The sequence below is a fragment of the Prinia subflava genome, chromosome 1 (assembly GCF_021018805.1).
Source record: "Prinia subflava isolate CZ2003 ecotype Zambia chromosome 1, Cam_Psub_1.2, whole genome shotgun sequence".
In the NCBI taxonomy this organism is placed as follows: domain Eukaryota; kingdom Metazoa; phylum Chordata; class Aves; order Passeriformes; family Cisticolidae; genus Prinia; species Prinia subflava.
Window position 1 is genome coordinate 153,155,886 of NC_086247.1, and position 15,421 is coordinate 153,171,306.

Sequence of the window (15,421 nt, forward strand, 5' to 3'; positions counted from 1 at the left end):
CAGCAGCCCAGTCCAGCCCTCCTGCAGTGACAGATGTGGCTCTGTTGGAGCAGAGATGATCCTGGAGCAGGGTGCAGTTTCCTCTGAAGGTGCAGTGGTGCTGAGATGGATCTGATCTTCCTCTGGGAATGCAGAGCACACAGGCTGTGCTGGGCTCTGAATGCCAGGGTTTATCCAGGTGGGAATGCAGAGCACACAGGCTGTGCTGGGCTCTGAATGCCAGGGTTTATCCAGGTGGGAATGCAGAGCACACAGGCTGTGCTGGGCTCTGAATGCCAGGGTTTATCCAGGTGGGAATGCAGAGCACACAGGCTGTGCTGGGCTCTGAATGCCAGGGTTTATCCAGGTGGGAATGCAGAGCACACAGGCTGTGCTGGGCTCTGAATGCCAGGGTTTATCCAGGTGGGAATGCAGAGCACACAGGCTGTGCTGGGCTCTGAATGCCAGGGTTTATCCAGGTGGGAATGCAGAGCACACAGGCTGTGCTGGGCTCTGAATGCCAGGGTTTATCCAGGTGGGAATGCAGAGCACACAGGCTGTGCTGGGCTCCTCCCCTGGGTGCAGCATCTCCCATGGATGATGGAATTGGATCAGCCCTGCAGGGAGCCTCGATGGCCCATGGACAGCAGAGATCCCCTGGAGGGAGGATGGGTCCTGGAAGGGATAAAGAATAAAACACCTCCCAACAGGTTTCAATATCTGACAATAGCATACATACTGCATTGCAACCCAAGACACATGTACTGAAAATTAAGGTTGTAAATTCACAAGGCCTTTTTTCCCTGCTCTTGTTTTAATGGCTAAAACCCAGATACTCAGGAACTGTTTCCACAAAGTGCTCTTCAGGATTTCACCTCTTGGATTATTGTATTAATATTGGATTGTAAAGGATTACCAGCAGGAATTCATGGGAGCAGAAGCAGAAAGCCAAAGGAAATAATTTCCCTGTGTTTACTCTCTTACACCTTGTCAGAAGGTTCTAGTAAATACAGAGTTCATGGTTTGGGAAGCAGAACTAACATTTGATGCAAATTTATCTGACCTGCTGCCGAGCAGAACAGTCCAAGTGTGGTAGGACTTGAAATTTAAGAGAGGAGTCATTAGGGCTGGTGATTAACCAAAGTTTTTTATTTCCTTAGCTCCACATGGATCCATGATGGGCCCTGAGCAACCTTTCCTGGGCTCCCTGTACTCCCCTGCAGAGGCTCTGGACCCGTCAGCCTTCATGGGCCTCGAGTCAGGCACAGAATTCCTGTCAGGAAAAGCAGGTGAGAAGCAAATGTTTCCTCTTACTGCCTGCCTTGGGAGGGTTTGCAGGGGAAAATCCCAGTTTATGAGCCCTCTAAAGAATCTTGGTGGGGAGCTGATACATAAAATGAGTCAAAATTGAAAAGTTTCCTCGTGGCATGGACAGCTGTGGGTTCAGGGGGAATGTTCTGCTGTGAGGGTGGCACAGGGGGCCCAGAGCAGCTGGGGCTGCCCTGGATCCCTGGCAGTGCCCAAGGCCAGGCTGGAGGGGGCTCGGAGCAGCCTGGGACAGTGGGAGGGGTCCCTGCCCCTGAGATGAGCTTTAAGGTCCCTTCCAGCCCAAACCAGTCTGGGATTTTACATCAGGAGGTCACGGGGTGGTTGGGTTTGAACTTTTCCAACCCCCTGCTTAGGCAGGGCACCCCAGAGCCACTTGCCCAGAAGAACTGAGGAAAGAAACTCCTCTTCTGGCTGCTGGGGTCAGTGCTGGCTGTAACTCTTGTCTGATGGGAGCTTTCCCTCCAGTGATCGTGGAAGAGCAGGATGTTCTGGTACCTCTTGTAGAGGGAATTGAAAAGTTCCCTGAGCCTGAACCCAGCAGAGCCAAGGCCTTCCACGGGGAAGCCAAAGGCCTGTGGGGTCAGGCTGGACTGAGTGTGATTGTTTCCCACAGCACCTGAGGAGTACTGGATGGGAGCTCAGCAGGACATAAAGGGACCAGATACCTCTTTCTTTGTTGAGCCACCAGGTAAAAAGCACTTTGGGGCTGATCTGCAGGAGGTGTTGGTAGAGAGCTCCTGAGCAGCAGAGCCAGCTCCTCTCCTTGTCTGCCTCCCCAAGGGACACGAGGCTGTGACAGAGCCACGTGGGACCTGCCCAAGGACATCAGTTTAGAGTGGAAATGCATCTTTGAGGAGTGGCAATGGCTTTAAACTGCAAGAGAGTAGGGTTAGATGGGAGATTGGGAAGGAATTCCTGGCTGGGAGGGTTGGCAGACCCTGGCACAGGGTGCCCAGAGCAGCTGTGGCTGCCCCTGGATCCCTGGCAGTGCCCAAGGCCAGGCTGGACAGGGCTTGGAGCAGCCTGGGACAGTGGGAGGTGTCCCTGCCCATGGGGCAGGTGGGATTGGGTGATCCCCAAACCTTTCTGGGATTTTACAATTATCTTTAAATTCTGGTCCCAGTTAAATCTTTGAAGCTCCACTGGGACGTTATCCCGTTGGGAATTTGTGTGCATTACAAAACCTGTCCCATAATGGGATCTTTATTTCTGTGAAGAAGCTGAGAACAGTTTCACCCTGGTCATGGGTAGGAAGTGTTTTTGGAGCTGGGGCTGGGAGGGTTTGAGACACAACACTCCCCAACTTTGCCACTTCTCCTGGGATTCAAGAGTTTCCCTGGGTGCTGCACAAGTTATTTTCCTGAGAGTGGGCAATAAGAGCTGATTTTCCCTGGGCTGATGGGGGAGCTCCCTCACGGGGTGGCTGAGGCTGCCCTCGGGGCTGTCCCCACATGGCAGCAGTGCCCAGGGGCTCATGGCACTGCTCCTGTCCCCAGTGCCCCCCGCAGCCACAGAGGCCATCAGGACCAGCCTGCCCGAGAGCCCCACGGCGGCGGCGCCCGGGGGTGTCCCTGCTGCAGCCTCCGAGGGACCACAGGGCTCCACGCCAGGTAAACCCTGCAGCCCGGGGCTGGGGCAGGGCTGGGGCAGGGCTGGGGGCTGGGAAAACACAGGGCTGCCTCTGCTGGGGGAAACACAGCCAGGGGTGAGCAGATCACAGCAGCACACACAGCCACAGAACCAAAGAATGATGGGTTGGAAGGGACCTCCAAGATCACACCTAAACCATGGCACCAGTGCCACACCCAGTCTTTGTTCAAACACATCCAGGGATGGTGACTCCACCACCTCCCTGGGCAGGTCATTCCAGTGCTTTATTATTATTTCTGTAAAAAACTTTTCCCTAATATCCAGCCTATATTTCCCTTGGCATAGCCTGAGGCTGTGTCCTCTCCTTCTGTCAGTGCTGCCTGGAGAAAGCCCAACCCCACCTGAGCACAGGCACCTTCCAGGGAGTTGTAGAGTGATGAGGTCACCCCTGATCTCCTTTTCTCCAGGCTGAACACCCCCAGCTCCCTCAGCCCTTCCTCACAGGGTTTGTGTTCCCAGCCCCTCTCCAGCCTCGCTGCCTCCTCTGGACGTGCTCAAGGGTCTGAGAGTCCTTCCTGAACTGAGGGGACACAGCTGGACACAGCACTCAATGTCCTTCCTGAACTGAGGGGACAAACTGGACACAGCACTCAATGTCCTTCCTAAACTGAGGGGACAAACTGGACACAGCACTCAGTGTCCTTCCTAAACTGAGGGGACAAACTGGACACAGCCCTCAATGTCCTTCCTGAACTGAGGGGACAAACTGGACACAGCCCTCAATGTCCTTCCTGAACTGAGGGGACAAACTGGACACAGCACTCAATGTCCTTCCTAAACTGAGGGGACACAGCTGGACACAGCCCTCAATGTCCTTCCTGAACTGAGGGGACAAACTGGACACAGCACTCAGTGTCCTTCCTAAACTGAGGGGACAAACTGGACACAGCACTCAGTGTCCTTCCTAAACTGAGGGGACAAACTGGACACAGCACTCAGTGTCCTTCCTAAACTGAGGGGACACAGCTGGACACAGCCCTCAATGTCCTTCCTGAACTGAGGGGACAAACTGGACACAGCACTCAGTGTCCTTCCTAAACTGAGGGGACAAACTGGACACAGCACTCAGTGTCCTTCCTAAACTGAGGGGACAAACTGGACACAGCACTCAATGTCCTTCCTGAACTGAGGGACAAACTGGACACAGCCCTCAATGTCCTTCCTAAACTGACGGGACAAACTGGACACAGCCCTCAATGTCCTTCCCAAACTGAGGGGACAAACTGGACACAGCCCTCAATGTCCTTCCCAAACTGAGGGGACAAACTGGACACAGCCCTCAATGTCCTTCCTAAACTGAGGGGACAAACTGGACACAGCCCTCAATGTCCTTCCCAAACTGAGGGGACAAACTGGACACAGCACTCAGTGTCCTTCCTAAACTGAGGGGACACAGCTGGACACAGCACTCAATGTCCTTCCTAAACTGAGGGGACACAGCTGGACACAGCACTCAATGTCCTTCCTGAACTGAGGGGACAAACTGGACACAGCCCTCAATGTCCTTCCCAAACTGAGGGGACAAACTGGACACAGCACTCAGTGTCCTTCCTAAACTGAGGGGACACAGCTGGACACAGCACTCAATGTCCTTCCTAAACTGAGGGGACACAGCTGGACACAGCCCTCAATGTCCTTCCCAAACTGAGGGGACAAACTGGACACAGCACTCAGTGTCCTTCCTAAACTGAGGGGACACAGCTGGACACAGCACTCAATGTCCTTCCTAAACTGAGGGGACACAGCACTCAATGTCCTTCCTAAACTGAGGGGACACAGCTGGACACAGCACTCAATGTCCTTCCCAAACTGAGGGGACAAACTGGACACAGCACTCAATGTCCTTCCTGAACTGAGGGAACAAACTGGACACAGCACTCAATGTCCTTCCTGAACTGAGGGGACACAGCTGGACACAGCACTCAATGTCCTTCCTAAACTGAGGGGACACAGCACTCAATGTCCTTCCTAAACTGAGGGGACACAGCTGGACACAGCACTCAATGTCCTTCCCAAACTGAGGGGACAAACTGGACACAGCACTCAATGTCCTTCCTGAACTGAGGGGACAAACTGGACACAGCACTCAATGTCCTTCCCAAACTGAGGGCCCAGAGCAGATCCTGCTGTGGCTGCAGGTGTGGGGACACCTGAGGGAGGAGCAGCAGATCTGCTCAGTTGTGTCCCAGAGCAGGAGCTGCTCCGTGGCTCTGTGCTCTCTGCAGATTTGAGCTCCAGGAGGGGCCTGAGGCCGTGCTCAGGGCACAGGGGGGGAATGGTTGAGGCTGGAGGAGCCCTCTGAGGTCCAGCCCTGCCCCAGCACTGCCAGGCCACCACTGACCCACGGCCCAAGTGTCAGATCTATTCACAAGTACATTTAAACCGGTCCTTTCAAAAGATTCTCTTTTTAAAATCCCCATTTTAACGTGTTTATACACAGACTCACAGTGCCAGTTGTTGTCCAGTTTCCTAATGCTTTATCCCACTCGTTTCCATAATTCTCTAGGAAACATCCATACTGCTTTTAATATCTATTTATTTACAGTCTTATTCATGTGTGAACTCACTAGCTTTACATTTTGTTTTGAAGAAGATCATGATATCACTTAAAAAACCCACAACAAAGTCAGACCCAAATGAGAGCATGATGGATCCTTTTGGTTTGGTTCACCAAAATACTTGTTTTATCTAAATGGATCCTTGAGTACCATTTTAAAAGGAACTTTTTCCATTTTTCTATTTCTTTCTATTTCAGTTTCTATTTCTATTTCTTTCTTTCTATTTCAGTTTAACCATCTAATTTAGATTTAATACATTTTCCATTGGTTGGGGAGGATATTTTTAGATATGATTCAAAAAAATCAGTCGAAATGTTATTTTTTGGTCATCAGCAAGAGATGGGAGATGTTCAGGGCACTGAGCTGCAGGACACAGAGGGTGGGCAGAGCTTGGGGCTGTGGAGATGAGGAGCTGCAGAAGAGAGATCCAGTGCTGCTGGCACTGATCATTTGGAAAAGCTTGCCTCTGGACAGCTGAAACATTGAAAAAAACTGACTGAAAAACCTCCTTTAAGGGAATTTAGGCAAATAGGAGCTTAAATGCAGAGGTTTGATTGTGCTGTGAAGTGACAAATGTTGGTTGGGAGCTAGCAGCTCAGTGTTAGGGGATGCTGTGTGAAAAAATGAACGAGGCCAATTGGAAGGAATAGAGGAATTTTGGGATTCGTGGGAGGGTTTTGTGTCAGGAGTGCCAGAGCTCCTGCTCGAGCACCAACCATCCCCAGCAGCAGCACAAGCCACGTTTGGGATGGAGTGTGCAGCTCTGGAGTGTGCCAGGGCTTCTGCTCTTGGACTCACAGGTGATCCCACATTTCCAGTGTCCTGCAGCAGAGGGAAAAAGAGCTAAAAGAGCTTTCCCAGGGCAGCTGTGCCTGCCCTGTCCCTGGAGGTGTCCCAGGCCAGGCTGGAGCAACCTGGCACAGCAGGAGGAGTCCCTGGGCAGGATAAGGGACTGCAGCTGGAACTGGGCCATGTCCAAGGTGCCTCCAGCCGCAGCCACCCCGGGGCTCAGCAGAGGCTGTGGCTCCTGCCTGGGCTCTGCTGGAACGGGCTCTGCCAGGGGCTGCAGCAGCCCTGGCCACACCAGCTGTGGGCACCAGGGGGTTTGGGACAGGAGCAGCCCATCCCTGGCTGCTGGCAGCCCCAGGGCAGGCAGGGCTGCAGGCAGGGCATGTGGGGCTGCACGAGGAAAGGTCCTGGATGCATCCAGCAGTGGATAAACACTGGAACTGCTGGGTGCAGCGCTGGCAGGGGGAGGAGGTGGTGCTGGAGGACAGGAGGGAGTGAAGCCTGTGTTCCATAGAGCAGCAGGTGAGGTTTGCAGGTGCTCCTCCCTGACCTGGTGTTGCTCCCTGTGCTCTGGGCAGGTGCCGCCTCTGTTCCCGCCGCCGCCGCCGCGTCCCTTCCCGCAGAGGAGGCTGGGGCTGTCCCTGCTGGGGACACCAAAGCTGCCCCAGGGCCTGCAGCAGCAGCAGCAGCAGCCAGCCCTCTCCAGCATGCGGGGCTGTCCCCTGCTCCTGAAGCCAGCCCTCCCAAAGGTGTCAAGGACGTGTCCACCCCGGGGACAGAGCTCGGCTTCACCCCAGCAGCAGATATGGAATCCCACCATGGGCTGGATTTGGGATTTGCCCCAGCAGCAGATATGGAATCCCACCATGGGCTGGATTTGGGATTTGCCCCAGCAGCAGATATGGAATCCCACCATGGGCTGGATTTGGGGTTTGCCCCAGCAGCAGATATGGAATCCCACCAGAGCATGGATTTGGGGTTTGCCCCAGCAGCAGATGTGGAATCCCACCAGAGCTTGGATTTGGGGTTTGCCCCAGCAGCAGATGTGAAATCCCACCAGAGCTTGGATTTGGGGTTTGCCCCAGCAGCAGATGTGAAATCCCACCAGAGCATGGATTTGGGGTTTGCCCCAGCAGCAGATGCAGAACCTCACCATGCCTTGGATTTGGGATTTTCTCCAGCAGCAGATGGCAAAGCTCAGCACGTTATGGGCTCTGAGTTTACCCCAGCAGCAGAAGTCAATCATCACCATGGCCTGGACTCTGGGTTTGCTCCTGCAGCTCCAGCCACGCCTGTGCCTGCTGCGGACGCCGGGAAGGCGGCGGTGGAAGCCCAGCCTGGCCCTGCAGCTGCCCCCAGGATTGCTGTGTCTGGGGAGCTGCCCACACCCCTCCAGCAAGACAAGGCTCCTGCAGGTGGGTGTGCCCAAAGCCTGGATCCCAGCACGGATAACTCAGGGTGGAAAAGGCCTCTGGGGTCATGGAGCCCAGCGTGGACTGGCTTTGGGTGAAGCACCTTGAGGAGAGCTCAGGAAAATCTCAGGACACACAGAAAATGCTTCACAGGGATTCTTTCCTTGTAGAACATAACACTAGAGGGTTTTAATGATTTCTTGATTTTCATTGGGCATTCTTAGCAGTGCTGAGAGGTCTGAGGACAGCCATGGAGAGGTTGGCTCATCCCTGCTGGTGCTTGGCTTAGTGTCACCACCACCCCCAGCTCCCACCAAAATCCCCCAAATCCTGTAGGACACAGGGCTGACAAACAAAAGGTCCTAAAAACAATTTCTGAAGAGACTAAAGGGCTTAGCTGATAATGTTGGGACCTTTCCTTGGGGTGCCTGTAGGGTTGGAGTGCTGGGAAGGGCGTGTTTGGTTTGCCATGTGCAGCTTTGCTGTGCTGTGTGGGTTTCTCCAGGGACACCTTCCCTCTGGAGAGAAAACTGCTCTCCAGAACTGTATTTATGTTATATTTATATTACTAAAATGCAGCAAACAGTCCTGGGCAGAGGCAGCATATGTGGATTGGTTGTGGATGGGGTTGGAGTGAGATATTTTTTCTTACCTTTTAATACTCTTTACTAAATGATGAGGATAAATTTCAAGAGAGAAGTTTTAACAGAAAAACACTCTACTAGAATGTAATGATTTGAGAGACCCAGATGGGTGAATGAAAGAGGAAGTGGAAGACAATGCAGAAAGGTGGAAAGATCCTAAAAATCAGGTTTTGAAAGTGGGGAAATCCTTCAGTTCCTTGTGGAAGATAAAAAGTCAGGCGAGGGAGTGATTTTTACCTTATTTAATCTGATCTAAATTTAAAAATAGGAATTTTTCCTCTTTCCATTCCATTTACAGAAGCAGCAGCAAAGGTGGAAGCAGAATCCAAAGCCCCAGAAGTTTGTGTGGATGACTCAGAGAAGATGAAGGACAGGAAACCCCCCCCGAGCCCCCCGGACCAGCACATTCCCGGGAAAAGCAGCCACCACTGGGAGCCAGCAGGTGGGAAAAGCCCCGAGCAGAGCCTGCCCCAGCCCTGCTGCAGCCTCCAGCAGGTTTGCAGCGTGTGCTGCCAGTCCCAGGAGCTGTCCCCTTCCTCCTCGTGCACAGTTGTTGTACCAATGTCTGCCATGGCTTTCCTTTCCATTTAAAATTTAAATAAAATTAATTACAGAGAGAACTGCTCTCCCATGTAATTATGCCTTACAAAGCCAAACTGGCTGTAATTATGCAGAGTGAGGAATGCTGTGGTGGCTGTGTGGATGTATTGTAAGGTGTAGATGAATGCAAGATGATCAGCATTAGCCAGGGACTCCAGGCTGATAATGGAGTTCATTCTGGATTTGAATTCCCAGTGGGAAGCTGGGATAGTCTGAATTGGGTTGATTACAAAGAGGAAAAAACCCAAACAAACCCTCACCCTGTGCTTGAGCCCTCAAACAGCCCCTGCTTCGTGTTCTGCCCCCCTTGGCACGTGCAAAATATCAAAGTGCTGCTGAAATGGGATCGTCAGGAGATGAACCGAGCACTTCATAAACTTCATTCCTGTTAAACACAAAATGAACCCCTTGCAAGGGCTGGGGTTTAGCTGCAGGCTGCTCTGCTCCTGAGACCTGAAGCTTTGTGTTCCTGTCTTTCACGTTCCAGCTGAAGCAAAAGGAGCACTAGAAAATAAAGACCTTGCAGAAAAGTCTGCTGCTGCTGAGGACGGTGAGACACCAAAGGAGGAGGCTGAGCACAACCACGTCCAACACGCAGAACCTCAGGAAGGGAAACCCCTGCAGGAGCCCACAGGTAGGACATAAATCATAATATAAAAATAACTCCATTTCCTCATGGAAACCTCTGGGAACTCTCCACCTTCTGCTCCTGGCTGTGGGGCCACCTGGGCAAGCAGAAATGTCTTTGTGTGGCTCTCAGGGTTCCTGGTGCTGGGCTCGCCCTTCCCTCGCATCCCTGCCCTCTCCAAGGCTCTTTTCCCTCCCTGTTCAAGCCCAAATCCGTGTGCTGTGGGTGCTTTATCCCTGGGCCTGGCTCACAGCTGTGCTGGAGGATTGCAGAGCTCCTCATCCTCTGCCAGCAGCACTGGCTTTTATTCTGGTATTGAAAAGGACTGTTAATTCTTAGGAGGATATTCCCAGAGAGGATCTCCTTCCCAATGGAGCTGTGTAATTGCCAAAGGAAGATGTGATTCCCTCCTGCTCCACTGACCCAGCCTCCAGAGGAGCTGGTGCTGCTCACTCTTGGTGTGGAGGAGGATTTGTGGGCCAGGGCTGAGTGACAAACGGCTGCTCCTCTCCTCAAAGCTGAGGCATCCCCAGGGACACAGCAGGTGACCTTGGGACAGGCTCTGCCTCCCACTGCTTCCACCCTGGCTGCTGGGGAAACTTGGCTCTCCTGCCCCCATCTCTCTTCCCATCTTCCCACTAAACTTCTGTTTTCCCACTCTGGAAGGATGCCAGCTAGAGATATAAAAAGGCTCTCTCTGATCTTGTCTTGCTGAGACAAAATGGATCCTTAATGCATTTTTAAAGAGCAATGGCATGTCCTTACAAGAACTGGTGCATTTTGGTGGGGCAAGAGCCTGTGTCAGACTTGTGTTTAAGAGCACTGATGGATGGATTTGGGGCAGGTTCCCCAGGTGTTGGGGTAAACACCTACCCCAGCCCTCCAGGGGGGCTCTGGTGTGGTTCCAGTGCTGGGAAATCCTGCACATCTGCCTGTCTGAGAGGGCTGCAGTCACATAGAGAATACATTTAGTAGTTCTTTTATCAAGCAAATAGTGAGTGGCCTTGATGTTTGAGCAGGCTTCCTGTATTCCAGGTCTTCCCACTGCACAAGTCAGGCAAGCTCCCAAATCCAGGGACCGTGGGTTTGGCAGAGCAAAACCTGCCCCAGTGCCTCGCACAGATGTGCCAGAGGAGCCTCCCGTAGGGGTCCCACAGCAGAAGAGTCCTGAGCCCAGAGCAGACCCCTGTCCCACAGTGGAGCTTGGCTGTGGTGCTGGAACATCCCCTCGCGTTAGGGTTCCTCACAGAAAGGCCACCAGTGTCCCCACGGAGCCTCTGGAGAGCTGCAGAGATCCCCCCCAGGACAACTGGGATCTGGAAGGGGCCATTGTGAAGAAAAAGAAAAAGAAACCGAAGCAAAGGAGAAGCCAGCTGCCACGAGGGATGGAGTTCTGGGATGAGAACGGAGCGGGCTCCAGAGCTGCCAGGGGCGCTCCCTCTGGGCTGGGCTGGCAGAATCCAGACGTGTGTCCCACAAATCCTAAAATAACAACGGGGAGTCACATCCTGGAGGAGCAAAACGCCTCCCCAGCGCCAGCCCTGGGCCAGCAGGCCCCAAAATCCGGGGTGCTGGATGCCACACACAGGGAGGAAATGAGAACAGAGGGGACGAGAAATGGCAGCTGCAGGCTGGAATCGAATGGCAAAGGCCAGGAGCAGCTGGGCAGGACTGAGGTGCAGGAACCTGCTGCAGCCAAGGGACCCACCAGGCCCATGGGCAGAGATTTCCCCAATGGAAATGAGAAGAGAGAGGACAAGGAGTCCAGAGGTGCTGAGCTGACGGTCAATGTGAGCAGAGCAGAGACTCCCTTACAGCCCAGACCTTCAGAATTGCCCCTTTCCCATAAAAACAAGGAGCCCCAAACCCCATCTCCAGGGCAGGGAGCACCCGGTGACTCTGCCCATCAGCCTTCCCTGGAAACAGCAGCCAAGAAAAACCGGGAAAAAAGCAAAGGGGTTGGAAAGGAACCCCTCAGACAGCCTCACCTGGAGGCTGCAGCCGTGGAGGACAAGCTCCCTGCAGAGCCAAAGGCAGCTGGAGAAAGTCAAACAGGGTCAGAGGGGGGACTGAAGACCCCAGGAGATGCTCCTGCAGCTCCTGCTCCAGCCTTGGTCTCACCAAAAGCTGGGGAGGTTCCCTCTGGGCAGGACAGGGCCGAGGGTGCTCCCAGTGCCCCCAGACGTGGCAGCCCTGGCGAGGCAGGGGACAGGGGGGTGGCAGCAGATCCCCCAGCCCAGGGGAGAGGCTTCACCCCTGAGCAGCAGCCTGGGAGAGAGCCCAGCCTGACACACGGCGGGGACAGGCCCAAAAAAAAGCGCAGTGAGGGGAGAGGCAAAAGAATGAAAAGCTGCTCGGAGCAGGCGGGGCTCTCAGAGGATGGAGGCAGATTCAGTGATGGAGGGAGGGCAGACGAGGCTGGAAAGGGAACAGTTTATCCTGAAAATGGCCAGGGTGCTGCTGCCAGAGGACACTCACCTGCCAGCACTGCACAGGCCAGTCCTGCAGACAGGGCCAAAAAAAGAGGCAGCGATGGAAGGAGCAAAAAAGGGGAAAGGAGCTTTTCCCAGCAGCCTTTCCTTGAGAGTAAGATGGATGCAGGGGGTTTTCCTGAGGCAGCTGATAAGGTGGAGGAGGGCAGTGATAAGGGCAGAGAGGGAAGCTCTGTCCCTGCTGGGGGCTTGCAGGAAAACGCAGCTAAAACACAAAGGCCAATTGAGCTGGGGCCAGAGAAACCGAAAGAAAGTGTTGGGAAGGGTGAAGCAGCTGATTTGGGAGCTTTAGAGCAAGGCTTGCTGCTGGAGAAGAGCAGAGAGGAAGCCAGAACTGCTCTGGCTGCCACCATGAGTCCCACAGAGGAGGTGGGTTTGGCTGGGAAGGGCAGAGGGGCCCCTGGACACAGCTCAGATGTGACAGCAGAGAAAGCCAGAAAGAGGAGCAGTGATGGGAGAAGGAAACGGCCTGAGAGGAGTCCCTGTGGGCAGGACGCTGTCCCGGGGGCTGGGGGGGAAGCCAGGCTGGAGCAGGTGGCTGGAGGCAGGGAGGAAATGAGCTTGGAGAAGGAGAGGGGGTCTGGTTTGAGAGAGGGGCTGGCGGAGGAGCTGGGGAAACCCGAAATGCAGGGGGGCAGGGGGAGCTCCTGTGAGCAGCCACATCTCCCAGGCCACAGAACACAGACTGCAGAGCCAGAAACAGGCAGTGCTGAGGAAACCTGGCCCCTGGATAAAGGGAAGGAAGCAGATAAATCCCAACCTCTCCCAGAGCACAGGGCAGGGGTGCACAGTCCCACCAGGGAACTGGGGATGGACAGGCCCAAGAGTAAAAGCAGAGATGGGAAAGGCAGAAAGGCTGAGCCCAGCCCTGAGCTGCAGCCAGGTGATGTCCCTGCAGTGGGACATGTTCACCAAACTCAGTCTGAGAAGGGCAAAGAGAATTCCAGGACTCCAGTGGCACTGCTGGGTCACCTGCCTGATGCTGCCAAGGTCCAGGCTCCTGCTGTGCCTCTGGAGCCAGGGAAATCACACTCTGGTGGTGAAGAGAAGCACAGAAAGGGAGAGCCTGACCCACAGCAGCCTTTGCTGCTGGAGCAGAAAGCAGGAGCAGCGCTGTTCCCCCCTCCTGGCCTGGAGATCAGGGACAAACCTGAGGCAGGAGGTGCCAGTCCCTGTTTTAGGAATAAAGATCCCATTGCAGAGCATCCAGCAGTGTCAGATCCCAGCCTGGCCCCAGCCACTGAGAGATCTAAGAAGAGGGGTCATGATGGAAGCAGTAAAAAGGCTAAAAATGCCCCCAGGCAGGCTGTTCCTCTAGAGGCCAAACCAGGCAGGAGGGAAGCACAGCCCCCCGTGGGATCTGGGCTGCAGGGGGGGATGGAAGACACAGATCTGGTAGATGAAAACAGAAACATTAAAAACTTTCCCTCTGGCCCCCAAAGCTGTTGGAACAATAAAGGAAGTGAGTTCAAATCTGTGTCTCAGACCGCAGCAGGTGGCCCTGGTGAGGGGGGTGATGCTCCCTGTGGCCTCCCAAAGCAGAGAGGGGAGGGTGCAGGGGCCGGGGGCCTTCCTCCTCCTCCTCCTCCCCCTCTGGAAGCTGTGGCAGAGAAAAGCAGCAGAGAGCCTGGACGTGGTGCTGAGGAGATGCAGAACCAGCAGCCTCGTGAGCAGCCCAGCAGTGTGGGACACAAAGAAGCTGCAGGAGAGGTTCCACAGAGGGATGGCAGAGAGGCTGCTTCCCAGCATGGCCACGACAAAAGTCACCTTTCCCCCGGGCCAAAGGTGCGTGACAAAGAAATCAAACCTGCTGATAAAAGGCACAGCACTGCCCAGGCTCCCCCAGAGCTTCCTCAGGAGGCAGCAGATCCCAAACACAGAGCAGCCTCTGGAGCTGCTGAGGGGACAGAGAAGGGCACAGGGAGCATCCCCCCAGCCCCTGCAGGATCCCCTGGGAGCACAGGGAGCACAGGGAGCATCCCCCCAGCCCCTGCAGGATCCCCCAGGAGCACAGGGAGCACAGGGAGCATCCCCCCAGCCCCTGCAGGATCCCCTGGGAGCACAGGGAGCATCCCCCCAGCCCCTGCAGGATCCCCTGGGAGCACAGGGAGCATCCCCCCAGCCCCTCCAGGATCCCCCAGGAGCACAGGGAGCACAGGGAGCATCCCCCCAGCCCCTGCAGGATCCCCTGGGAGCACAGGGAGCACAGGGAGCATCCCCCCAGCCCCTGCAGGATCCCCTGGGAGCACAGGGAGCACAGGGAGCATCCCCCCAGCCCCTGCAGGATCCCCTGGGAGCACAGGGAGCATCCCCCCAGCCCCTGCAGGATCCCCTGGGAGCACAGGGAGCACAGGGAGCATCCCCCCAGCCCCTGCAGGATCCCCTGGGAGCACAGGGAGCACTGAGCCTGCTGGCCTGCATGGCACAGCTGCCCAGAGTACCCAAAAACTGCCCAAAGAGAAGGGAAAAGGGCCCTGGCAGCCTGCAGAGGAGGGCCCTGCTGGTGCTGCTGAGGCTCTCCTGAAGGAAGCTCCAGTGTCGAAGTCTGGGGTGGACAAACCTCAAACCAAAACCAAAGAAAAGGATACACAAGACACAACTGAAGAAAGAGAAACTCAAGATACAACTAAAGAAAAGGAATCACGAGAAACAACTAAAGAAAAGAAATCTCAGGACATAACCAAAGAGAAGGAATACCAAGAAGTAACCAAAGAAAAGGAATCTCAGGACACCACTAAAGAGAAAGAATCTCAAGAGAAAACTAAAGAAAAGGAATCTCAGGACAAACCTAAAGTGAAGGAATCTCAAGAGATAGCTAAAGAAAAGGAATCTCAGGACAAAACTAAAGAGAAGGACTCTCAAGAAATAATTAGAGAAAAGGAATCTCAAGAAATAACTAAAGAAAAAGAATCTCAGGACAGAACTAAAGAAAAGGAACCTCAGGACAGGACTAAAGAAAAGGAATCTCAGGACACAGCTGAAGAGAAGGAGTCTCAGGACACAACTAAAGAAACAGAAGAAGGTGAACAGAAGGCACTGAAGGAGGCAAAGAAGGAGAGAGTGAAGGCAGCAGAGCAGCTCAAGGGCTACATGAGACCCACCAAGGCGCGGGGGGTGCCCGCGCTGGCGGCCAGGCCAGCCCCCAGAGCCGTGCCCCGGCAGCTGAGCAGAGGTGTGTGTGTGTGTGTGTGTGTGCCCAGGGACCCGCCTGGCCCTGCCCTGGCATGAGCCCCGGGCATCCCAGCGTGGCATGAGGGTGTTGGCTGCTCTCAGGGTGCTTGCCTGGCTCACGGTGCTGATTCCCAAAGCTGGAGGCGCTGGCAGCTGCTCCGCTCCGGAG

The 15,421-nt window shown here is 54.5% G+C and overlaps 1 protein-coding gene across 7 annotated transcripts in view; it reads left to right on the forward strand.

Annotated features, from left to right (window-relative positions):
* The window catches only part of MAP4 (microtubule associated protein 4), a 153,434-nt gene that overhangs the window by 90,244 nt on the left and 47,769 nt on the right, over positions 1–15,421 (forward strand). For 6 of the 7 annotated variants that reach the window (XM_063417969.1, XM_063418013.1, XM_063418022.1 and 3 more), the window contains 6 exons: positions 1,140–1,268; positions 1,922–1,996; positions 2,805–2,918; positions 6,884–7,720; positions 8,660–8,803; positions 9,449–9,595. In XM_063417969.1, the coding sequence (XP_063274039.1) occupies positions 1,140–1,268; positions 1,922–1,996; positions 2,805–2,918; positions 6,884–7,720; positions 8,660–8,803; positions 9,449–9,595 (1,446 nt within the window). The remainder of the gene's footprint in view (positions 1–1,139; positions 1,269–1,921; positions 1,997–2,804; positions 2,919–6,883; positions 7,721–8,659; positions 8,804–9,448; positions 9,596–15,421) is intronic. The other variant, XM_063418003.1, reaches the window with a different exon arrangement.